General features: G+C 52.5%; 8 protein-coding genes across 8 annotated transcripts; 2 read left to right on the top strand and 6 right to left on the bottom strand.

The window, feature by feature from the left end:
• Positions 1 to 130: 130 nt before the first annotated feature.
• Positions 131 to 1,046, bottom strand: BZA05DRAFT_319736 (3-hydroxyacyl-CoA dehydrogenase; the record flags this gene model as incomplete). The annotated part of the gene is made up of 2 exons (XM_051480426.1): positions 131 to 940; positions 1,005 to 1,046. Coding segments are annotated over 2 exons (852 nt in total), but the record flags the coding sequence as incomplete, so codon positions are not given.
• Positions 1,047 to 1,533: 487 nt separating this feature from the next.
• Positions 1,534 to 2,858, bottom strand: BZA05DRAFT_343644 (glycosyl hydrolase family 76-domain-containing protein; the record flags this gene model as incomplete). The annotated part of the gene is made up of 2 exons (XM_051481091.1): positions 1,534 to 2,423; positions 2,480 to 2,858. The coding sequence occupies 2 exons, from the start codon at positions 2,856 to 2,858 to the stop codon at positions 1,534 to 1,536; spliced, it is 1,269 nt and encodes a 422-aa protein (XP_051335559.1).
• Positions 2,859 to 4,047: 1,189 nt separating this feature from the next.
• BZA05DRAFT_321457 (uncharacterized protein) lies at positions 4,048 to 5,333 on the bottom strand (the record flags this gene model as incomplete). The annotated part of the gene is made up of 3 exons (XM_051480451.1): positions 4,048 to 4,447; positions 4,523 to 5,119; positions 5,182 to 5,333. Coding segments are annotated over 3 exons (1,149 nt in total), but the record flags the coding sequence as incomplete, so codon positions are not given.
• An 819-nt stretch (positions 5,334 to 6,152) lies between these two features.
• BZA05DRAFT_477191 (uncharacterized protein) lies at positions 6,153 to 7,364 on the top strand. The gene has a single exon (XM_051488294.1). The coding sequence runs from the start codon at positions 6,440 to 6,442 to the stop codon at positions 7,217 to 7,219; it is 780 nt and encodes a 259-aa protein (XP_051335557.1). The 5' UTR covers positions 6,153 to 6,439; the 3' UTR covers positions 7,220 to 7,364.
• A 788-nt stretch (positions 7,365 to 8,152) lies between these two features.
• BZA05DRAFT_477190 (uncharacterized protein) lies at positions 8,153 to 10,410 on the top strand. The gene is made up of 2 exons (XM_051488293.1): positions 8,153 to 8,458; positions 8,509 to 10,410. Exons 1-2 carry the CDS (start codon positions 8,303 to 8,305, stop codon positions 10,033 to 10,035), a joined length of 1,683 nt encoding a protein of 560 aa, XP_051335556.1. The 5' UTR covers positions 8,153 to 8,302; the 3' UTR covers positions 10,036 to 10,410.
• Positions 10,411 to 12,588: 2,178 nt separating this feature from the next.
• Positions 12,589 to 20,587, bottom strand: BZA05DRAFT_182489 (armadillo-type protein). The gene is made up of 7 exons (XM_051479319.1): positions 20,341 to 20,587; positions 20,186 to 20,250; positions 18,778 to 20,121; positions 18,516 to 18,716; positions 14,516 to 18,465; positions 13,028 to 14,465; positions 12,589 to 12,969 (listed from the first exon to the last, which is right to left on the bottom strand). Exons 1-7 carry the CDS (start codon positions 20,382 to 20,384, stop codon positions 12,950 to 12,952), a joined length of 7,062 nt encoding a protein of 2,353 aa, XP_051335555.1. The 5' UTR covers positions 20,385 to 20,587; the 3' UTR covers positions 12,589 to 12,949.
• Positions 20,588 to 20,873: 286 nt separating this feature from the next.
• Positions 20,874 to 22,251, bottom strand: BZA05DRAFT_448740 (uncharacterized protein; the record flags this gene model as incomplete). Its single annotated transcript, XM_051487285.1, has 7 exons — positions 20,874 to 21,094; positions 21,153 to 21,372; positions 21,426 to 21,771; positions 21,831 to 21,998; positions 22,058 to 22,088; positions 22,151 to 22,171; positions 22,230 to 22,251. 7 exons carry the CDS (start codon positions 22,249 to 22,251, stop codon positions 20,874 to 20,876), a joined length of 1,029 nt encoding a protein of 342 aa, XP_051335554.1.
• Positions 22,252 to 22,798: 547 nt separating this feature from the next.
• BZA05DRAFT_448739 (HotDog domain-containing protein) lies at positions 22,799 to 23,433 on the bottom strand (the record flags this gene model as incomplete). The annotated part of the gene is made up of 3 exons (XM_051487284.1): positions 22,799 to 23,234; positions 23,299 to 23,339; positions 23,398 to 23,433. 3 exons carry the CDS (start codon positions 23,431 to 23,433, stop codon positions 22,799 to 22,801), a joined length of 513 nt encoding a protein of 170 aa, XP_051335553.1.
• Between the last annotated feature and the right edge of the window lie 288 nt (positions 23,434 to 23,721).

Raw genomic sequence — 23,721 nt, 5'->3', positions numbered from 1 at the left:
TGTGAGATTGTAGATCAAGCTTAGATTGTACTTGCAAGCCCCAAAAATATCTGCCTCACCACGAAACACACCGCTTTGCTGATCCCGTCAATACTTCTACAACGACGCCCACTTCTCCCTCCCCTCACTTGTACTCGTAAAAGCCCTTCCCACTCTTCTTCCCCAGCCACCCAGCATCGACATACTTCTTCAGCAGCGTCGCCGGCCGATATTTACTATCGGCGGTGTCCTCGTACAGCACCTTCATGATTGCCAAGCACGTATCCAGCCCAATGAAATCCGCCAGCTGAAGCGGGCCCATAGGCACGTTTGTCCCGTTCTTCATGATGCTGTCGATATCATCCCTCTCGCCCACACCCGTCTCGAGGCACACGACCGCCTCGTTGATATACGGCATCAAGATGCGATTCGCGAGGAACCCTGGCGCGTCCTTGGAGACGGCGGGGATCTTGCCCATAGCACGGACGAACGCGACGGCGCGGGCAAGCGTGGCCGGCGAGGTCTGCAGGCCGGCGATGATCTCAACGCCCTTCTGCACCGGCACGGGGTTCATGAAGTGGGTGGCGACGACGCGGTCCTCGGCGCCGTGGGCGGCCGCGGCAATGCTGGTGATGGAGATGGAGCTGGTGTTCGTGGCTAGTGTGGCGTTGCTCCCCGCTAGCTCCGCGAGGCGGGAGAATAGGTCTTTCTTCAGCGCGGGGATCTCCGGCACCGCCTCGATGATGAAGTCCGCCTCCGCTGCGGCCGAGAGGTCGGTTGTTGTCGTGATCCGCGCCTGGATGGCCTCCGCCTCAGATGCCGTGAGTCGCGATTTGGAAATTTCTTTTTCGAGCAGCCGCGATAGGAAGGTTTGCGACTTTTGGAGCGAGGCGGGGTTGTTGTCGATTAGGGTTACAGGGACCTGGGCGGTGCGGGCGGCCACGAGCGCGATTCCTAGACCCTGCATTGGTTGTCATTAAAGGGTCCGTCGTCGTAGGAAGGGGAGGGGAGCGTAGGATAGGTACCATCTGTCCGGCGCCGATGACGGAGAGCTTGGATACATCGTGGGATGGCGTAGAGTAGAAACGGGCGCTGGCTGCGACCGCGGCGGGGGAAAGCCGCGGAAGAGTCGTGCGGATTGCGGGTAGAAGCATTGTGTGCGTGTAAGTGAAGATGGTGCGTTGACCGGCGGAGGAGGCAGTAGTTAGACAGCTCGGGTATGGAATGACGTCCGGTTCACATGTTGCACATGGGAGCTTGACAACCGGGTGTAGCCGACACACGCGAGATCACTCGCGCTTGACCATTATACCGGTATTTGACAGATAGGGAAACCCTAAGATCCGCAGGGACTGGGCGGAGGGCATTGGGGAACTCACGTCGAGTCAACCATGTGCAGGAAGGACAATCATGAGGAACCGGTCTTGTAACTGCCATGATTTACATAAATCAAATTTATTGATGATTAAAGAGCAAAAAAACCAGAGACCCGCATCGTCATGGTCCAGATAGGCTGGATACGCTTACAGATTAAGCAAAACTAAAACTAAAAACCTATGAGATCCTCCCGGCAATCAACAAACATCTCGCCATGCCACCGTTCCCGAGCAGCGTCTTAGCGACCCCCCTCTGCGCCACCGGCAGCTTGAGACTCTCCGCATCTTTCCACCTTTCACTCTCATCCAGTGCGGCCTGTCTGTTTGTATCCCCGGTCATCGTATGGAACATCTTCACATGCTCCATCGAGATGACATACAGCCTCAAGTTCCGCACGTACAACCCATCCTTGCCCTTTAGGTACTGGACCATGTACCTGGTGTGGCGCTTCACCTCCTCCCTCGCCTTCGCCGCGGTCTCGGGAAACTGGGATCCAAAAACCTCCACAAATTCGACGAGCCCCTCCATGAGCAGATGCACAAAGAACGTCGAATCCCACCAATACCGCACCTCCAACCTCGCCTTGGGCGTGGTCTGATCGAACAGGCTCTTTTGGCGATCGCACGCCGCCTCGGCGAGCACGAGTGCCTGCTGACTCCTGTCGTCCCCAAACGCACGCAGCTGGCAGATCGCATAGAGCACCGTGCCGGTGTTGTAAGTCCACGTGGGCCCGCCGCCAGCGCCGTCCTTGATCAGCCCGCTTTCGAGACTCAGCGTATTGACCGTCCAGTCGACACACTTTCTGGCGTACGCGAGGAGTGTCTCGGTGTTTAGACCACCCCCGCCCGCCTTCACGAGCTTTATTGCAGCGATGGCGGAGAGGTTCGTGGTGCAGGCGTTCCGTGCATCCGGTTTGGCGACGTGCCAGCGCATGCCGCCGCGCGCCGCATCCCAGCCGGTCTGCAGGAACGTCACTATCGTGGCGGCCCGAGTGAGGTATTCCCGCTTCCGCGTGGAGGGGAGCTCGTAAGCGCGGAGCAGTGCGATGGCGAGTTGCGCATCGTCGTCTACCCATTAAAAAATTAGCCTCAGGTCCCCCCACCTTCCCGAAGAAGAAACTCACCGTAGTAAACGTCATCGTTCCCCTCGAAATACACCCAAGCAGTGTACGCCCCGCTTCTCGCCGTGGATTTATACTTCTCGCACGCCTCTAGCGCTGTGTGTATCTCAGCGGTGAAGCGTCCTGGCGCCGCGGCCTCCCCCTCGAGTAGCGCCTCGATGCCGATCACGAACGGCCAGAGGGTGTAGCCGTTCCAGTCGCCGACCGTCTCGCTGCTAGCCTTGGCGGTGACGAAGTGGTTATGCCCAGGAGACCAGAAGTGGTCCCAAAAGGCGCGGCAGAGGCGGATGCCTTCGGTGGTAAATTCGTCGCCCTCGGCAGAGAAGGCAGAGACGAGCGGGGCTTGAGCTTGAGCTTGCGCTTGCGGGTTGGAGGTGGCCATGGTGGACTGAGCTTTACGTGAAATACGCGATCGAATGTTCTTGATCCAGCGGAAGGACATGGAAGATATATGTATAGGGTTTTCTTGTATTTTGAACCGCAGCAGCCAGGCCCCCACTGCCCATGCCAGGGAACCGACAGGTTTTATATTGGAATATGTATGTGCGCCGGCGCCCCGCGCTTTTTCGCATGACGCACGCACGCGGGCAGATCAGCCGAGCATGATTGGCCGCGCGCCTCAACTCAAAATATAGCACATTCCTCGTCGAGTCGTCGCCCGAAAGCTGAAAAATGTTTGGTGCCCCAGGTGATGATTGGAGCTGCGGGATACACGTAGCGTGACGGACCTCGTATCGATGTTTGGGAGCTGATGATCGCGGAAGCTGAAACCTGAGCGTCGACGCATCAGAACATACTCTAGGTTCGAGCCGGCTGATGTGTGGGCATGATTGGTCCTTGAGGCATGAAGTACATCCCTTTGCGTGAACTGTAGATCTTGGATGATATCTTTCTGTTTTTGTTTGATCATCTTTGGATTCGACCTCATTACCGTAGATCATGGCAGTTACATAACTGTTCCTCCCCACATTCCGCGACTGCTGGCCAGTGGCCGCCGGTTCCCCTGTGCCATCCGCCCGGCCCCGTCTTGATCTCACCAAGGGAAAGTACATGCAAAAAAAACGAGAGAACAGAGAATGGACTTCGATGATGTTGCCGTGATAGCTGACTTGAGAGGTAGTCTCATTTCTACTTTCTTGCGCTTGGTGAACAGGTTATTACCCAAACAGGAAATAAAACAAATGGATTTATAACTCTTGAGTGAGATGTTACAATTTACAGTTACACTCTACCACCACATTACCCCTGTAGTCAGATCCGGTATATCTGCATACATACATCAATCATACATGCCAATCCTAAATCATGACTCTATCTACTCTAACATACGATCCAATACAAACATCGCGATAATCATGGGTATAAACCAGCACAGAAACACACAACTAATCAATGCAATACCTCAGACAAAAGAAAGCTCCACAAGCCGTCGGGTCGTCGAATGACAAATGAAACTGACTAAACGAATGACCGGGACAAACCTCCACGTCCGAATCCTACACCACTGCCGGCGGCGGCACCCTGCCATCCTTATACCACCATAGCTTACTCAAGTCCCTGACAGTAGTTCCCCTCGCTCGTTCACTCTGCCGCTCCCCATCCCTTACTCCCTCCACGCCCTGGGCATCAGCCGCCCTTCCCACCACCACGCCCTCCTCCACGACGACCTCCTCATCCAAAAATGTCGCATGGTCGCCAAACATAGGATCGAGATAATGTTGACAGAAGAGATGGCCGCTCTCGCCCAGGCGCGTAAAGACCTTGCCCACAAACTCGTTCTCGCCCTGGCCCTTGACGAACCGGAGGACTCCTAGACGCGCAACGAATTCGTTGGAGTTGGCGTAGTGCTCTATTACCGAGATTTGCCGCTTGTTGCTGGGCGGGTGTCGCGGGAGCCCCGGGAGAGGGTTGCAGGAGCCGTTGTGGCATTGGATACATCGCGGTGGGTTGTTGAAGTGGTTTGCCGCGCAGCTGTGTCTCGTTAGTACCCATTCACTTTAAGTATGTACCTCAAGTATCTACATCTAAGGAGGGGGGTGAACCCACCCGAACGTGTAAATCTCCAACTTGTCAAACGCAGCCGGCGGGAGATCAGCGCACAGGGCATCCACCGCCGCGGCCACAATGATCCCGCCTTGCGAGTGCGTCACGAGAACTACCTTATCCACGTCCTCGTCCAGCAGCGTCTCCTTGAGAGTATTATACGCGATGCGAATATCATCGGTCATATACGAAAAATCCCTCTGTACCAGACACTCAAAAAGATCGAATATGAGTCCATATGTGCGGTTATGCACCCCCGTGACAGGCCGTCGGAAGATAGTGCTGATCATGTCCAGGTTCTCCTGTAGCCATCGGGTGCCCGCGCATATGCCGTTGACGAAGATCCAGCGCTCCCGTGGGTGTGTGGGATAGGCGGTGAGGTCGACGGCGCTGTGGAGGACCCGTGGGCCGTAGTTGAGGGGGCGGCAGAGTGCCATCAAAGCCAGCCAACAGACGAGGGCATAGAGGATCGTCACCCATCCCGGAAAGGCAAGAAGGATTCTAGCCCCCAGACTCAAGGCGGAGATGGTGAGGAAGAAGAGGGAGATGTGGAGGGAGATGTCTTGGAGATTTGCGCGGGTGGGGGAGGATTCGGCATAGCTGTCGGAGAGATCATATCAGCGCGGGAAGAGGTAGAGAAGGAGGAATACAGCCAAAGTTACCGGTTTTTAGAGCGGAGAGGAAGGAAGATTCCCGGAATCCAGCGAACCAACGACAAAACGAGCTTGGCATCGTCGAGTAGGAGTTTGAATGGTGAGGCCCGCAGCGTTAACGCAGCTGTAGCTGGCGCCTCCAATTGCGAGGGGATATACGAGACTGGCATGGCCGATACCGGTCCGTACGATGGGTTTGTGTGTAATAGTATAGCGAGCGTAAGTGTTTAGAGTCGTGGCCAAAGAGCGCGAGTCTTTCTGGGGGACAAAAGGTCTTTATTGTCCGGACAGGACCAGCTGCAGATGGCACTAGCCATAGGGCTGCCCAGTCATAACTTCCTACGTACCTACATCGAACGAGGCTTCTGACCGTTTCCAATAACTTTTTGGGGCAATAAAGCGTTTCTACGCCCAGAGTGACTGATTTTTTTTTTGCGCAGGTGATTGTGAGACTGGTCGTGATGAGTCCCGCTTTGTGCATGTGGTCATTCGTGACGACATCCCGTGATCAAGCCTTCCCTCGAATAAACGACAGAGCGCCGACGCAGAGAGCCTTGAGCCCTCCCCGACTACAACGTAATAACTCTGGATATCTAGTGGGCCTGTGAATAAGGAAAGGTGCAGGATGGGGAAATACTTCATCTCCGTCCCAGAGAAGCCTTAGATACCCATCATGTGATTGTCCGCATCATGAGATGTCACTCTACTTCAATCTTCTTGGACTTTCTAAGATGCCGGACCCGGAGGAAAACATGGACCGTCGCGTTCAACTCCAACGCTCCAAGTGTTCAAATAGGTTTGCGATAACTCAGTTCTCCTCAAGCCATACGGTAGAGTCTGTGACCTTTTCTCGAGATCCGAGCCGGGCGTTCGGAGTAAGCCTTAGTTACACCGGCTGAGACGGATATGTAGTGTCTTCTCGGATGGTGATCACTTATGAAGAAGCGCCTACCTTCCCCTTGCCCCATACATCCCTGTGCAGACTCGCTTGGATTCCTGAAAACAAGCGTATTCACGATCACTTTCTCCTGGAGACTAGCATCTCACAAAGATGGAAAGTGGGGGCGTCCATCATGGTATTTAAGGATCCCGAAAATCTGGTTCCCTTTCCTTTTCTCTTCTCAAAACCACACTCCTTCGTCGGTTGTAAGTCACTCATTCATTCGCTACCTGCTTCGAGCAACCCACATTCGTTCTTCATTCATCCACGAAATAATTACCATACCTAAAAAGTACGACCTTCCAGTAAACCAATATAATCAACACCATGAACCCTCTGTCCTTCCTCCTCTTCGCCGTCACGGTCACCGCGAGCGCAGTCGCCAACATGGGCCCCCCGAAGCCGGCCAAGACGCTCTCGCCCACGGTCCTCTCCGACTGCGGCTGCGATGCCGTCGTCAACATCGTCCAGAAGTGTCAAACGCTCGATCCGCTCTCGTTCGACGAGGCTACAGACTGCATCTGCGACCGCAGCGCCGGCTGGTACAGCGGTGGCATGGGCTGCCGAGACTGCCTGACCCTGGCGTCCGACGGCGATACGACCTCGGACGAGCAGCTGTTCTACGAGGCGTTCGGCAGCGCCATCACGAGCATCTTCGTTGCGTGCACCAACGCCGGCGCGAGCGTCAAGGTTGTCGATGAGGACAGCGGGAAGGGGGTCTGTGGATGGCACTCGGTGGGCGGGTGGGGATGTGTCGGATTCGATGCGGAGAAGGGGACGGGTTGGGCTAGTGAGGTTACGGTCAACACCAAGGAGGTGATAGTTGGAACTGCCGAGGTCGAGTTGGACGAGGTCGAGGGCGCGAAGTCGACCAAGACCTCGTCGGTTGCGAGCCCGAGCGGTGTTTCTGCCTCTGGCACTGCCGCTGCTTCGGCTTCGGCTTCCGGCACCGGTACCGCTGCCGCTTCTGCCGCTGCCAGCTCCGCCGCAGCGAATGCGACGGCATCTGGTGCTCCGCAGGAGACTAATGCTCCCAACGGTGCTGCCGGGCTGAAGAGTTCGCTTGCGCTTGTGGGAGTCGTTGCACTGCTCATTGCTGCTTTCTAGATAGGCCATATTGTACTTATATTTGGGAGGGTTAATCGTAAACGTAATCAAATGGTTGGATGCTTTCGTGGGATGCTGTTGCCATATTCTTTTGCGACGGTATCGAGTAACATCTCCTATCATCCCGTGAAAATTCAGGCGCCAGATTAGACTGCCAGACAACCGGGATTTGGAAGGTGAGCGAGCTCGCCTAATAAGTAATAAGTATATCCGAGCTGGGCCGCTAATGATTGTGACTCAGTCGCTAAGGAATAAGTAATCCTTGGATTAATCAATTTATGGAAGGAAATATGAAGTAGAGTACTCTACAATTGTCCACCACACCACGGCTTCTCGGTCCACAAGCCAGTAAACCACTCTTGGATAGATAATAATGCTGTCTGACTCACTCGAACGAACTATGTACCAAGCAGTCAAACGTCGCCCTGCGTCTCCAGCCAACAGCAGGTGTACTAGTATGTAGAGATTATGCCGAGTGATCTGGAATGTGAATTGTTCTTGGGTTCATCTTCTGTGTCCGACCATGTTCGGCCATGAAAGTAATCCATCACCCCTTTCTTAAGATAAAAAATTGTCTTTTCGATCCTATTTGAATTCAGAAGTACTTAACTATAATATTAGACTACGTCACATCCGATTATTTTTCTTGTTTAATCTTTGATTGCATGCGACCCATCTACCGTAGATTATAGCAATATACACGCTCCATTTCCATGCCACTATCCAACTCGACTCTCATCAGACAGCCCGGTGTGGCTTTCCTTGCCTTCCGCCCTGGCCTTTCCCGAAGATACAATATGAGCGCACCAACGAAATAATGCTAGGAAAAAGAAAAAAGAAAAAAGTCAAAGTCTGCCCCTCATGCTATCTCTACGTCATCTCCGATGGGCAAACTTTCGCCAACCGGCAGCGAGAGCAAGTGACATCCCATGCCTAAACTCTAAGTCGGGTGTAACCTCCTGATTGCATTGGCCGGCGACGCATTTCACAGGGTCGAGGAGCCGCATGCGGGGTGATGCTATCTTACCCCTCGTTTACAGTTGAACTTTAAATCCTTCATTGCGAACTCACGACATCGGTTCAATGGGGAAACTCGCCTGCAAACTATGTTCCCTTCACGCCGTCACCATGGAAGGGCTGATGCTGCATATCGCGTCGAAATCCGATCACTGTTCATTCGACGAAGATGTCTGTGATTGCGATGGCTGCAACCCATTAATGAGCCAATATGACGACAATGTGAGTGCTAAAAGCTCCTTACTTAAGCATCATCAAACCTGACCGGAAAGGACCCCCGACGGAGGTTTTCCTACAAGGAGGATCCACCCAGGAGCCGGGACTGCGCTCTCTGCGGGCCAGTATTCTGCTGCACTCTGGCATGGAAACGACTGCATACGAGAGACGACCCGCACAAGGAATTTGCGGAGCTGATAGGATATTATTGCTCAAGCTCAGAAAAGCACTTCTTCACCAAGGCTTCATGGGAATACCACTGCGAAACATTGCACCCGAGTAACGTCGATTACTATTGCATCGATTGCGATCAGGAATTCCCTACACAGTGTGCGCTCAATTACCATCCCAGAAACGACGCTGTCCATGGGAAGCGAGTCTCTACTGTTTCGTGCGAGCCCTGTGGTCAATTGTTCCAAACAACCGGAGCATTGGAGGTGCACAAAAAGTCTAAGTTGCATAAGAAGAATACGTATACAGTCGTATGCTTAGCTTTTCCAAAGTGCCAACGAAAATTCCTGAATAAGGGTAGCATGTTATCGCACCTCGAGAGCGGCGGTTGTGCCTCCAAAACCAATCGGTACAAAATCGACGACGTAATTCGACATCACGACACCAGTAGCGTGGTTCTCAAGGTCCAATATAGCGCCCCCCAAAGCCAGCAGATGAGACAGTCCGCCATCTCTACCCCCACTGGGAGTTGTGGAGAAATCCGGAGGGAATACGTTGCTCTTGAGCCCTGGGATGTGGATTCTGACGACGAACTAATCATCGCGACCCCGGCCACATGTCGTTCTCGCCGTGACAGCTTCAGTTCCGACATTCTTCCGATCCTAGTGGAATCGCTCTCGGAGTTACCCACGTCCAATATCTCTGGCTCCTCGACGCCGTCAGCAACACTCTCCGGACCATTCACCCTTGATTACTCCAACTTCTCGACGCCGTCTGAAACAATCTACGGACAGTCTACGTCCAAATCCTCCGGCTCCTTGACGCCGTCCGCAACACGCTCGGGACGATCCACGCCCCAGTTCTCCGGCTATTCCACCCCCCGTTCCGGCTCAGGCTTTTCCACCCCGTCTGCAACTGCCTCCGGACAGTCAATATCTGATTTCCCCGGCATCTTCACGCCACCGGCAACAGAAGCAACGTCCAGTTCCTCCGGCATCTGGACGCCGCCCGGAACACTATCGGGCCGATACACGCCCCCGCTCTCCGGCTTTTCCACACCGCGTTCCGGCTCTATATACGGCGGCCAGAGCATCAACGAGTTGGACTTCTCCATCTGTCTCGGCCAAGTGTGCCACATCTGCCACAAAAAGTTTCCATCGCCGAAAGCTCTGGAAACCCATCTCATGGGGCTTGCACACGCGCCGAGGATCTACAAGTGCCCTACGTCGCTGTTTTCATTGCTGGGGCAGGGAGGAGAGAATATGAGGGACTTCAAGTCTTTGAGTGGGCTGGTAATGCACCTGGAGAGCGGGGCGTGCAATGGTGGCTCGGAGAGGCTGAGCATGGCTATTGCGTATGTTGAGGAGAAGCTCAAGGGGAATGGGGCGGGGGGAGTAAGGCTCCTGATGTGAGCTATTTTGGACGGTGTGATGCCTTCATTTGTTGCCTCCGGTGATTGTTTTTTCTTGATTTATCATAGCGAGCGTATGTATTTAGTTAGGATCTCATAGCATGTTTTCATTTTGGCCTCATCTTTCAATGTTTTTTCTCATTACATTCATTTAGTTTTCGGTCCAGCATTCCCACTTCCCAAGGGGTTTCCATATAATTTTGGCGCAATTTCTTTTTACAAATCCTTCCTACACAGATAGAGAGGATGTCTTGCTAGCGCCGGTGTGGATTTTGCATACCAGGTATTATAGAAGGAGTCTGAAGGAGGCCGGTCATTGAAGATGGGATGTCGTGACTCGTGGGTTGGTCCTAAATGGATGATCATTTACTCTGCATTTTTGAAAAACGCCGTGTTCGCTCGTCGAACGGGCTTGACGAGAGCTAAAGAAAACCCGTCTCTTTTTCTCTCCTCATATCACGAGAATGGCTGGTATCGATTTATTCTTATGGGGGAGCTTCTGCCGCCCTGGCCAGCAGTTACCACAGAAACGTGAGCCTGTTCGGTGCTGCTTCCAGACCGACACAATGGGTCGGCAATAGTTAGGAACACATCGCCGAACCCCACAACGGGGTGTTGTCTGGCCGCCGCCGCACTGCAGCTTCGGCGGATTCGTTTCGTATGGCTGAGAGCGCAAAGGAGTACCTAGGTAACTATTGTCGGCGGGGCTTAAGGGTCTGTGAGAACTATTGTACATACGATGTAAACTTAGAATAGCAAAAGACATGTGGCGTGATTACAAATTTTATCTAGAAAGCTAGAGAAGAAAAAAAACCCTAGACATCCTTCAACTCCGAATCCACACTCTCCTCACCTACAATGAAAGTCCACCCAGCGGTCACGAAGCTCTCCAGAACCGATCCTCAGAAAGTGTGTGATTTTCGCCTCGTTCTCAAGGAGAAGTAAAAGGCGTAGCTGCTTCGGTACCGGGAGGTTTTTATACTCCTCAAGTACAATGTCCATCACAAGCTCGTTCTTGTCCTGATCGTTAAAGTCCACCCAGCCATCACGAAGCTCTCCAGGACCTATGGCTAGAAAGATTGTGGCTTTTGTGTTGTTCTCAAGGAGTCGCAAAAGGCGCATCTTCTTCCGTGCCGGGAGGTTTTTATAATCCTCGAGTGCAACTTCCACCGCACGGTCGCACGTGTCCTGACCGCTGAGAGCTGTCGCACTCTTGCCGAGCTCCAGTAATGCTTCTGCGATGGGCTGGCCAGCCGACTGTGGGCGGCGGAACCGTTTACGTTTATTGGCCCCTTGCACAGCGGAGAGGGAATGTTGTGTACCAAATGGCGGTGTTTCATCCTCAGAAGAAACGTCGATTGGCTCTTCATCACCAGAGCCATTGGGTAGCACGGTGGGCTGAGACGGAGGGGCTGCACCTGCACCAGTTGCACTCCTACCGGCGGCGAAGACATCCCGAAATTCCTTATAATACTTGAAGGGCTTGTAACGGAACTCCTTTGCTCTCGGGTTGGCTTCAATATACTTCTGGAAGACATCATCATCCGCTGTCGGCATACCCCGGGCTTCATCCCACCCAAAGCCACTGAATTTGAGCATTTCCGAAAAGATATCGAACTTCTTTTTCAGCTATAACCAGTCAGTATCCGCCGAACCCTATCGCCACTGGAATGCTTACTTGATGGTACTTGCTCTTGGCTTGTTGTGTGTCAACTTGCTTCTGGTCGTTCTTGAGGTTGACTGCTTGGGCCAGGCGTTCAAAGGTCTCCTTCTTGAAGCCACCCTCTGCACGCTTCCCCATTTGAACCTCAAGGATCACTGCACCGACTAGCGCACGCTCCATGGTTTCACTCCAGAATGCGCGTAGGAGTGGCGAGTGTAGTTGTGAAGCCCGTAAGGCAGCTCGCGATTCCGTAGTCAGTGGGGCATGTTGTGATGACGTCCGAGTGAACCGTTGTTCAAGCCGAGAGGGTGAAAAAGGAGCGTCCATGTCTGCCGGGCCGCTGAGTCGCCGCCGATGATTGCCGATAGGGGAAACCGCCCGCTGAGTTTCCGATCAGGATCCAATCAGGATTGTGGATACGTGAATTGTGGATAGAGCAGTTCTTCGCTGAAATGGTAGATACGTATGTGGATAGGGAAATCGTCCGCCTCAGGAGGTGTCTGTCTTCACGTCAGTAATGGTTCACTTGCGCTCGTTCCCCTTCAACGACTCCTACCGACTGGAACTTCTAGTAGTAATAGATGTGGCGTCGAGTTCCGAGATGTGGGAGCTGAAATATACGTGTTAGGGAACGTATGTCGCGAAATATCCTGGGCAGATACGCTATATACGTGTCACGGGGATTGTAATGATGATAACGGCTTGGCGGCTTGGTAAAGCCGACCCGAGAGCTCGGAGAGGGAGAGGGAGAGCTCACGATCATCATCTTGTCTTGTCTGTATCAGAAACCCTTCTTCTTCTCACGCTTCTTCTTCTCGCTCCGATGGCCCCAAGTAGGTATTTAGTTAATGCAGCTGGTTACTCCCATATTGACAACCATGAATAAATCTACCCGGAATCGTGACGAGTCATCTGTCCATTCTCTTGTAGAGTGAGTAGAGTAGAGTATCATACAAAGAATCATCATGCCCAAACAAGAAAAGAAAAGAAAAAAAGAGATGCGAAGAAACAAGAACCAAGATCACCAATCGCAGCGCATGAACAATCGCCAAACCAGTACTGCACCGCACCAACCGACCAACCACAACTACAAGCGAAGCATCCGCAGAAAACCAAATAAAACTCTTTAAGCCTAGACGCGTAAAACATATGGTAAAGTATAAAGCACATAATAAGCCGCTAGATGTAAACCTCGTCCGGTTTAATTCCTTGCCCTCCACCTCCTTCCCACACCCTGCACAAAGCAAATATTCTACCAGAACGAACACCATCCTATCACACGGAAGTTAGCATGAATTCAGAATAGAAAGGAATAGATGGGTGAACGAACCGATATAATGCTGACAGAGATTCTCCAAATTCGTTGCCTGATCAATCAACCTCGCCACCTGCTTCGGCACCTCCAACTCCTCATCGGGCTTAAAGTCCGTTCCGGTCAACTTCGCCTTAACCCTCTCCAGAACCTGGATAGCGCGTTGGTTCTGCAATTCCGGCTTCAACCTCGCCGCCGCTTCTTCTTCCCCGCTGCCGAGATGTCGCAGTCTCGCCAACTCCGCCGGATCAAGGGCGACAACACTGCGGCGCCGCTCGACGTTCATGTTGACGCCGCCGTTCGGGGCGAGTGCGATATCGACCACGGGACTCTCTTTCGTTCCGAGACGCCAGTGCATAAGTGGATCGTGCATGAACGCTTCGAGGACGGCCATCAGAGACTCCTTATTTTCTCTGAGTACCTTCATGACTGCTTCGCAGGTGGTGCGGAAGCTTCCCTCGATGTTTGAGACCTCCATTGCGTAGGTGAGCATGCGGGTAAGTCGGAAAGGTACCTTCTCCGGGTACTTCTCGCGGTGCATGGCAACTTCGAAACAATCGCCGAAATCGATATGGATCACCTTGCCGGTGATTCTGTGGAGCATCAAATTACTCGGGTGGCGATCTCCAAGTCCCAGAATGTAGCCGACCATGCTCATCACACCTAGAGATCGGGTGTAATTCGTCCGTCGGTCCAGCCACGCCTCGGATGATTTACTCTTGAGCCAGAGTACTCGGTAGAGATCCTGCCCAGTGGTGTTGTCGAGCGCATATCCGAACACCTCCACCTTCTGCATTAATGTCAAGTTGTCGTAGTCGGGCGCCATCTGCAACATAATCCGATGTTCTATATTCAGAAGGATCTTCCGGCTCTCCCGATACTCCCTGATGAGCACGTGTAGGGTATCACTGTCAGGAACCCATCCCAGCAGTCCGGAGTTCTGTGAAAGCGGAATGACAGGATACTGCTGGATGTTGAGGTGTCGCTTGAAACACTCCGAATCGACGCTGAGAAGGGTGTTGACCAAACCGAAAAGCTGCATGACACGTTCGTCCTGCCGAATATCCTCGTGTCCCTTGAGCAAGTACTGGTACGATGTTCCGTCGCTTCCCTTGATGGTCAATTTTCGAGGCCGCTGCTTAGATGTGATAACGTTGAATGTCGGCTCGAAGTTCATGATCCGGATAATGGGCTTGCCGGTTGCGTAGGTTCCGGGTACCGCCAAATCCAAATCGTGGATAGCCAAGAGTTTTGGAGAAACGTATTGAAGATCCAGAGTAGTAAGCTGGGGCAACTGTCTACTGATTTTTCTAAAAACTTGGTAGTACAAATCCCAAGCTTGGTTGAGATCGCCGACTTCCTTCGTTCGTTTGTATGTGACACACCACTCCTTCGCGTCATGGAGGTCCCGTCCGAATGCTTGGTGAAAGGATATTTCTCGCAGCGTCTCAGGTCCCTGTTTCAAGTTAGACTTGCAATTTCGGTAGTTAACAAAGGTGAATTTACCCTCTCCAACATCTCATGCAACGGCTCCAGCGTCTTGAACATCATGTCCGGATTGTGGTCTCCAAAGTACAGTCGACTCGCCTCTTCCAGACCCTCATGCCACAGCTCGTGCCACAAAACAGCAACCCGAATCAGCTCCTGACTGACAATCTCGGCCTGGTCCACAAGTCTCGACGAATGACTCTTCATGCTATCCATTATTTGCATCGCGGAAGTCTTGCGCCTCGACAGCTGAGATTTAGCCGCAACGGTAAGTGGGTACACCAGCGCCTGCGGATGCGCCCGTCCGACATCTGACAACAGTTGGTGAATAGTTTGGCGGACAATCGGGTCGGGTTGGTTGATTCTGGCGATAAGTTGGGGAATAACCTCGAGCCAGGTGTCAACGCTGATGGTATTGAAGCCTTCCGTGACTCGCGTGTTGACCTCCGCATTTCCACCATGAGTAAACCACAACGTTAGAAGTCGAAGCGTGTCCTGCAGAGAGCTTCCGGAAGATAGTGCAATGGACTTGAAGAATCCCTGAACAGCCGGAATGACGTGTTCCCGGATAACAGCCAGTGGAACATCGCTTGGTTCGCTTCCAGCAGCTGCCGTAACAACCTCAAAGTTGGCCAAAGCCCAAGCATGCCACGCTTTGTACCAGTCCTTATGATACTGTGTCGCCTGTTTGTACGAATCGAGAATCTTCGAGGCAGTTGCTGGTTCGGTCTGCCAATTCTTATGTAGCGAAACTTGCCACGCACCTTGCTTGAGGTAGCATCGTGACAGCAATCGCGTATTCTCGATGACGTGATGCGGAATCTGAGATGGTTGTGGGATACCGCCGTGCTGGGCCATGTTCATCCGGAGGTCATTCGACAGCGACTCGGTGAAGTCCAATAGGTGATTGATGGCGGCTTGTTGCGATCCGGTAGACCACATAAACTTCAACCGTGCATACGTTACCTGAGGGGGTACTGTAGCGGTACCAACATTGTCGATGGTCTGGTTCAGTGGAAGGAGTGAATTCAGTGATTTCTCGGCCAATCCAATTCTCCCGGATTTCCGGCACAGATTTGAGAACTTGATCCACATGTCCATGTTCTCCACCGGTGATATGACTAGAGCCCGGACCTTCAACATTCGCTGCCAGACTTCGACGTTGCGCTGACATCCCTTCAGACGTTTGGTCCAAGTCCTCCGCATGACCTCCTGCTTCTCGGGTTGATCGTGGCATTGCTTATACGTGATAATCTCCTCGAGCTCGGCCAACATCTGAACACGGACGATGACGCTGTAGGCACGGTTGTAACTCTCCCCGACGAGTGCACTAAGCTCCGTGTCGAGGCCCTCTCGTGCTTTCTCGATGTGCTTTGCCGCCTCCTCGAAATGATTTCTGTGCAGCGCCAGAATAGCACCGAAGAAACTGCGGTCAGGCGAGTGCTCCTTCATGACGCCGATGTATTCGTCCATCAGACTCCACTGACCGAGACCCCATGCAGCAGCAGCAGCCAAGGGGGCAATATGTCGCTGCACTTCCCGGTTGGCGGTCCTCCATTTCTCTTGCGCCAGAGACGATAGGTGGTCCCATTCTCCCAAGGCGTGCAGACAGCGCATCTTTCCCATCGTAATTTCAATCGAGTTTTGTTCCGTCACTTCCTTCTCTTGGTACGCCTTCAACGCCTCCTCCCAACGTTGCAACTTCTCGAACCACGACTCCCGCAAAGGTACATCACTGTAAACTTGCGCCCGACGCAGAATACCGATGGCGGCATCCGATTGCTGCAAGAGGTTATTGATACTAATAAGAGCCTCGATGGTGCTGGGCTGCGGTTCCTGTAAGAATTCCAATTCTTTGTAATGGAGAGCCTTGGCGTACGCATGGCACTTAGCAGCGTATACCCCCAACGTCCTAATGTCAATCGGTAGCGCTTTGTCGTCATGCTCCATGAATTCCGCCAGGTTCAACAAGATCTGTAAAATCTCGGGAGGAATGTTAGGCGAAATGAGGGCCGTTTCTATCGACCTCACAAGTTCTTCCTGGAATTGGTCATACAACTCTGTCCAACAAGAGACGAAGGCTGCATTGAAAAGGTCTCTCGCCAAGGGGTAGTAGGCACCGGCAAGACCGGCACATGCCCGCAGTGCGTGAGATGGACTCTGCTTCAACAGCTCGACACTGAATCTCCTGATCCACTCTTGCCAATCCTCTTTGGTCGATCGTTGCGACGCCTCCCATGCGGTCTTGAGATGTTGTTGATTAACCGGCAGCTTCTTGGGCCCGAAATCGGCAAATGACACCTCGTCCGGCTTGTCGGCAAACTTCTCGTCTGGGCTCAGATCCTGCGGAAGTGGCTCTCCCTTCAATAACTTGCTAACAAGCAGCTCGTAATTCGTGTGCTGAATCTTGTTCACCTGCAAAATCTTGTTGATCATGGGAATGAAGTGATTGTAGTCGTGTCCCAACTGGAAGACGAGAGCACAGAGTGTGTCGAGCGCAGCCACCCGAAGCTCAGGCGTGGAAGTGATCAGAACACGGGAGAGAGGGTGGATAATTCGAGAGGCATGGTCGGAGATGTTGACCTTCCGAGACAGTCGGGCGATCGTCTCCATGGCGGCCTTACGGGTGGTAACTCGTTGTCCAGGCTTCTCAATCAATCGAACGATCACTGGTATGATGAGGTGCATGTACTCCTCGCTACTCGATCCAAACACGACGAATGCATGCAGGACCTTCTCCGATATCGCCGGTGCCGAAGGACTCGTCGACTCCAATACCGAAAGCATTAGAGGGAGTAGTTGCGCCAAGTGTACCTTAAACTCGCCCTCCAAGGAATGCGCGATCGATTCTATCAGATTCAGGATTGTTCCTTGGAGGGTGGAATTAGGATTCCAGTAATCACGGACGAGCTGAAGGATTTCGGGAAGAAAATTTCGGATATGTTGCTTCACGATCGATACCAACAGGCTGAGGTTATTGAAGTATTGGTCAAGCATTCTGGGGGGGCAGCTCCGAGTAACCGCGATGAAACCGGGAATGATCTGTGGCAGGAAGGTGACACATTTCAAACCAAGAGTTTTGAAGATGTTCATGATTGCCTCGATGACCGACGAGTGATGCTGACCAAGCGACGGATCCTTGACCATATTCATGAGGGAGTTGATGACGACGGTAGGATAGTACTCCTCGCTAGAAGGAGTCAGGCCGTTCATGATCAGTGAAACATCGGTAACTGAGTGAGCCTGCTCCGACAGGTGCGCATCTGTGCTGTTTTCGACTGTTTGGTGCTTGTAAGGATCCAATGCACCCAAGATACCCATCAACTTGATTGTCTCCTTCCTCAGAGTCGTATTTTGCTCCGTCTTGACGATGTTGACCAGAATAGTGAGCAGCTGGGGGTACTCAAGGTACGGTTCGATAACATATCCGGAATTACTCGCCAATTGCCCAAGCGTCCTCAGGGCAGCATCCCGTTTCGCCGGCGAACTCTGATCTTGTAGCGTCTCGATGATAAGCGGCATCAATTCGGGAATGTATGGGATCATGCTCTCGCCCCCGACAGTAGCAAGCTCTCCGAGAGCGGTCATGATGCTCGACGCAACACCAGCACTGGGATCCCTGGCTTTCGGAAGCAAAACCGTGACCATGGGTTCCACGTAGGGCTGAATGAGCTTCTGCGATGCCGCAACAAGATGGCTGAGTAGCTTGGCGCTCTCTTCTTTGTTGCGAGAGACATTCGAATACTCGAGCTCAGTCAACAGCTGGATCAACGTCTTTCGCAGCGACGGCATAACATAGGCAGGGTTATGCAGCGTAAGGCGCCCGATAATGGTAATTGCTGCCTCTCGGATCGCAAAAACCTCGTCATTCAGAGCCAAGAACAGCGACCGGACGTTCTCAGCTTTAGCCAGGTGGCGGTCGAAACGGGCATCGAGTGAGAGAAGCACAATCTTGCGGATTTCCGGGTCTACCGAAAGAGTCAGCTTGGAAATTGCAGCTGAGAACTATGGATTGTACCTGGGTCGGCAATCGCGACAGTCAATAGCTTCTCCATCACCTCCCCAACGACTTGAATTGCATGGTTGCTGGTTTGGTAACAGATGGGATCCCGAACGAAAAGTTGACAACATGTCAAGGCTGCAGCCTTTCGGACTTCGGTGTGGTCATCTTCGACATATTTCATAGCGACATCTCGGACAAATTCATTCAACACGTGATCTGGAACACAAAATCAGACACGGTCACCGAATAATTGATATTTGTTTCAATTGGAACATACTCGTGAAATCAAAGCTGCCCAACGTGTGCAGCGCCAATGTAATCTCTGCATCTCTCTCTTCGGGCGATACACCATCCTTATGCTGTCTCGTCAACACTGGCGCCGCGAGTTGTGGGTTAGCTGGACTTCCCAGCGGCTTGAAAGGTCGCCCGCTCAGCACAATACTAATCATGTTGAGCAACCTCTCCTGGATGGTGGGTAACAGCGGGGGGATGTAATGTGAGAGATCAACGAGTGCTTGAGTGAGCTTGACGCTCAATCCACAGGCGAAGATGAGATCAAGCAGCTCATGCATGTACTTTGTGAGGGCCTGTCCAACAGCTGTAGCGAGCATACTGATACACTCGAATATCGGAGCCTCCTGTTCCGCTCGTTGAGCCCGGTTTCGGCCCTTGATAGACAGTCCCTCCTTGATACTCGCCAATATAGCATCAAGATACGGCCCCATGTTGCTCCCAACGGCCAACGCGACGTCCCCAATAGCCTTGTATGCAGCGCCCCGCTCCTCCGGGTCCTTCTTCTTCAGTTGTGCCTGCAGATGCATCATGAACTTGTGAAGGTAGCTGCTGACGAAATCGGAAGGACTGTATTTCGCGAGCGAGGGAATCATCTTGATTGTCAGTCGGCGGATTCCCGGGTCGCGGTGATCCTTAAGCCGGAGAACGACGTCGCATGAATCCCGGTAGCTGTCATACATAAACATCCCCGCCGAGTCCAGCAGCTGCAAGTATATCAACAAGCTTCCGTGGATGCCGTCCGTACTACCCATCCTGAGTCCTGACCGAGCCTCTTCCAGAATTTTCAAGTACCAAGTGTCCCTATTCTTTTGGTCGCGAAACTTCATGATCGTCAAGCAAGAAGCGAGTGCTTCCGCTGCCGTTTCTCGGATCAGAACCTTGGGGTCTCTGACCGCGACCCAGATGAGCTCCAGAATTTGTGGGATGAAGCCGTATATGAGAGTGGGCGAGCTCCGCGCAAGCTCCCGGAGTAACAACACCGACGCGAACCGTCGATTCTCCTGTCTGTCGATCTGTAGCCATTCTAGTGCTTGCTTCATCTCACTCTCCACCAGTTCGGACGTCAAGGTCCCTCCGGGTGCCGCGAGCTGGCCCAGAGTCTTCGCCGCCAGTACCATACAGTGGTTATCGTTCCCGCGCATGATCGATCGCAGGTAATTCGCATATCTTGTCGTCTTTTGGGTACTATCATCGTGATCAACGTCGATAAGAACCCCCAGTGAGAGGATGCCGCCGATCTTGTCTGCGCTGTCATTGCTGTGTATGAATTCGGAGACCTTGCGGTTGACCTCCGCATAGTAGTATGACAGTCGTTCCGGCGGTAGTTCTGTGCTCACCGTCGATTATCAGTATTTCCAGGCGAAGGCTGGAGGGATGGCGGTGGAGGTGACCTCTCGATGAGATTTCTAGGTGAACTTTAAGGTCGTTCACAGCCTTCTGCCGCACATCTTCATGCCTAGTCCAGAGTGAGAAGCATCAGTCTCTATCTTAAACAGACATTCCCAGTGATTTCCGCAAGTGTTTGGTGGCGAGGAAGACGACGTACTTGCTCCGGATATCGATGAATATCCTCTCTAGTTGAGCGGCCATAACCGGCCGGGGGTCTGGGGTGGTGGATCTCTATGAGGGGGTTGGTTGAGTGCCAGGTACCAAGGGTTGTGATACGGCAACGCGATTGAGTTCGGTGATGCTTCTGGCTCGGGAGGCAGGTTGACAGTGGCTTAGGTGCTTATTCGAATGAAGGTGTTGAGGAAGCTTCGTTGTGTGTCGTCGCGTGAATGCTAAACGGCGTGTGATTCCACTAGCGTCGATTGGGCGACCGACTCCCGCTTTAGGCACCTGCCTTGGCACCCATCACTCGGGGTCCCAGTACTAGCGCCAAGTGGAGGAGCCTGTACTACGGGCCCACGGCGATACAAGAAACAAATTTACTCATCCGGAGGATCGTGTATATTTGGTTGCAAGGTACTCTTCTCAAGCTGCGATAACAGAAGGTGAAATCAAATCGTTCGCCTGAACTATCTAGTAGCTATATCTATTCTACTACATGTGTGTTCGATTCCTCTACGGCAACATGATTTACAACCCCAGCTCCTTGAGACTTTTGACGGTGTTCACTACACAGTCCTCGAATGAGTGGTACTTGAGCCCGAGCACCTCCTTACTCCTCGAGTTATCGACGGTGTACAAGCCTCCCTCAAGGTAATCGAAGCCGTCGTTCTCCTCCCTCGTCGCCGGCAGCTTATCCTTGTATTCGGGGAAGTGCTTGAGGATGATATCGGCAGTTTGCTGGTTGGAGACTGTGCCGCCAGTTAGCTATGCTTTGGTAGATGTAAGGCATAATATGGAGAAACTTACAGTTGCTTCCCTCGACAACGAAGAAGCGCTTTCCAGCAGCCTCAGGCTTCTCGAACGCAGCTACATGTGCCGCGGCAACGTCCCGAACGTCAACCCAGACGAAACCACTGTTGGCCGGCAGCTTCTCCTTGTTCTTTCCGTTCAAAAAGTTGCAGAAGCGCTCATTTGACGTGTTAATCGATTCTAAAGCTTGCATGTATGGCTTCACTGGACCGAAAACCTGCGTCGATTAATACCGAGCCTATCGGTATTAGATTCTCAAGGTAAACCTACTAGCGGAGGGTTGATCGTCGATAGCGTGAAGTTGGGCTTTTCTTCCTCAAGGAACTTCCACGCAGCCTTCTCGGCCAGAGTCTTTGATGCACGGTATCCAGTGGTAGGATCACTATCCGCCTCCTCGATTGTAGTCGGATTCCAGTCGGCTTCGCTGTACACCTTTCCAGGCCATTTACCCTCTTTAGGGTGGATGATAGATGCGAAGCTAGAAGTCACAACCACGTGCTTGACAGTGGGCGCATACTTCTTGATCGCCTTGAGGATACCGGTGGTTCCGTTGATAGCCGGGTCCAGAAGATCCTTCTTCGTGTCCTTGACGTTGAAGTGGAAAGGCGATGCGGTACTGCCCACGAATCAAGTCAACACCGCCGCCTTTCGCACACGGTTAAGGGACAAACGTACTGAAGCACAACCTCGAAGGGAGGGTCGCTCTTTACCGCCTCGTCGAATGCACCAGCCTCGGCGATGTCCTTGACAATTACATAGTCGATCTGGTCTTTGTGCTCGGGGTGCGCGGCAATGAGCTTTTCAGCCTTGTCGGCGCTACGGACGGTGAGACGGACAGAGTGTCTGTTCAGATGACGGGTTAGCTCGTGTTCTCTCGAGACTCCGAGAAAATGGTTACCGACCCGTGTGCCAGAAGTATGTCAAGGATGTGGGCTGTGTCGGGTCATTGATTAGTGGGGCTCCTCGGGCCACTGCGGGGTAATTGGATCACGAACTAGCGATGAAGCCGGAGGCACCTGTTCATTCATCTATTATCAGTAAGGAATCAACCGTCAAGCTTCGGCCAGTTCTCACCGGTGAGCAAAACGCGAGTCATGTTGTATGTAGTTGGATGGAAGGTGTTTCTAGATAGGGTGGCAGGTTACTAGAGTTCTATGACAGCGGAAGCGCAAGAGGTTTAAATAGCTAGTCGATGGCGGAGATGGTGATGTTGATTATGAATCCAAGACTCTTCGATCTTCCTCTATGTACGGTAGAGTACACACAGGATGTTCCGTCCAGGAGATCCGGGTATGCAGCATTGGGGTTGGTACATAGTGGGGCTAACGAAGTGCCCCACCTTAATTCCGTCCCGAAGCCATGCCGTGTCGTCATTTCCCCACCATCTTGCGCGCGATTTATGGTGCGAAGAGCCGACATATGTATCGTGAGGGATACTGTTGATGATGAAGGTAATGAGGATGGAGATCATTCAAGTCCCTCATACGCATCCCTTATTCACCTGAGATCAACGCCGAAGAGCCGAGTAGTCCCACCTTACACCGCGATAGGTGAAATGTATCGTTAAAGGATGACGCCTCCCTAAATTGGTATCTATCCGAACCCATCCGTCTACACAGTTTATACATCCTCCTTCTCCTCCTCTAAACCTGAGCTTCACTTTTCCCCTCCAACGCCTTTGCCTCCTCTTTAATCTCTTCCACGATATTCTTCTCGTCCTTCCAAGCCTGCATAACGTACTTCGTATGGCTTCCACGTGCGAAAGTATCGCCCTTTTCATTTTTAAAGACAATACTGGTATACGCTAGGGTCTTTCCAAACTTATCGCACTGCACCTCAGCACTGATGACATCGCCGATCACCCCGCCAGACGACAGATAGGTAACATTAAGATCCGTCGAAACACCAGTGGAATATAATCCGCGCGACGCGACGGCAAGTGATCCACCCAGATCCACCATGGACGCGATCGTGCCACCGTGTAGGATGCTGAGTCGGTTCGTGTGATGCTTCTCTATCGGGAGTGAGAGCTTTACGCGACCGGGAGTGGCAGCCGTGATCGTGAGGTTGTGTAGGAGGCTGTGCGAAGTGTTAGGCGTGGCGGAAGTCGGCGGCGACTGGCCGTAGAAGCGGGGGGTGATACCGAGGTTCAAGACCGCTGGATTCAAGGAAAGATTTCCATACCTGTGGATTGTTGTTAGCAATTGTGGGTAAGGATAAGGAGAGGGTGTCGCTTCCGAACCGAGCGGACGAGATTGAGAGTCTTTGGGCTCGACATTGTGATGTAAAGTTGTGATGCAGGACTGAATCACGATTCACGGTGGCCACAATCACTCAATTGAAGACTTGCGGTATGTACGGTATGTACCAGGAGCTGCCAATAAGTGTGCCTCACCACCATTACGAATTATAAGCACTAGTCTATAATGGAGCGCACTAAGCCGCATACAATGAAATGAGTGAGTGGATGTGACTAAGTGGTATAGGGAAACAGCGCTAAGTTGTATGGGGGAAAACCTGGTGAGGCAGCACTTACCCTTACACCCGAGTACGACAACGAGCTGCT

Source organism: Tricharina praecox (genome assembly GCF_024521635.1).
Source record: "Tricharina praecox strain CBS 144465 chromosome Unknown BZA05scaffold_33, whole genome shotgun sequence".
Taxonomy (NCBI): domain Eukaryota; kingdom Fungi; phylum Ascomycota; class Pezizomycetes; order Pezizales; family Pyronemataceae; genus Tricharina; species Tricharina praecox.
The sequence above is the reverse complement of the archived record's forward strand: the minus strand, read 5'-3'. Positions and strand labels throughout refer to the sequence as shown.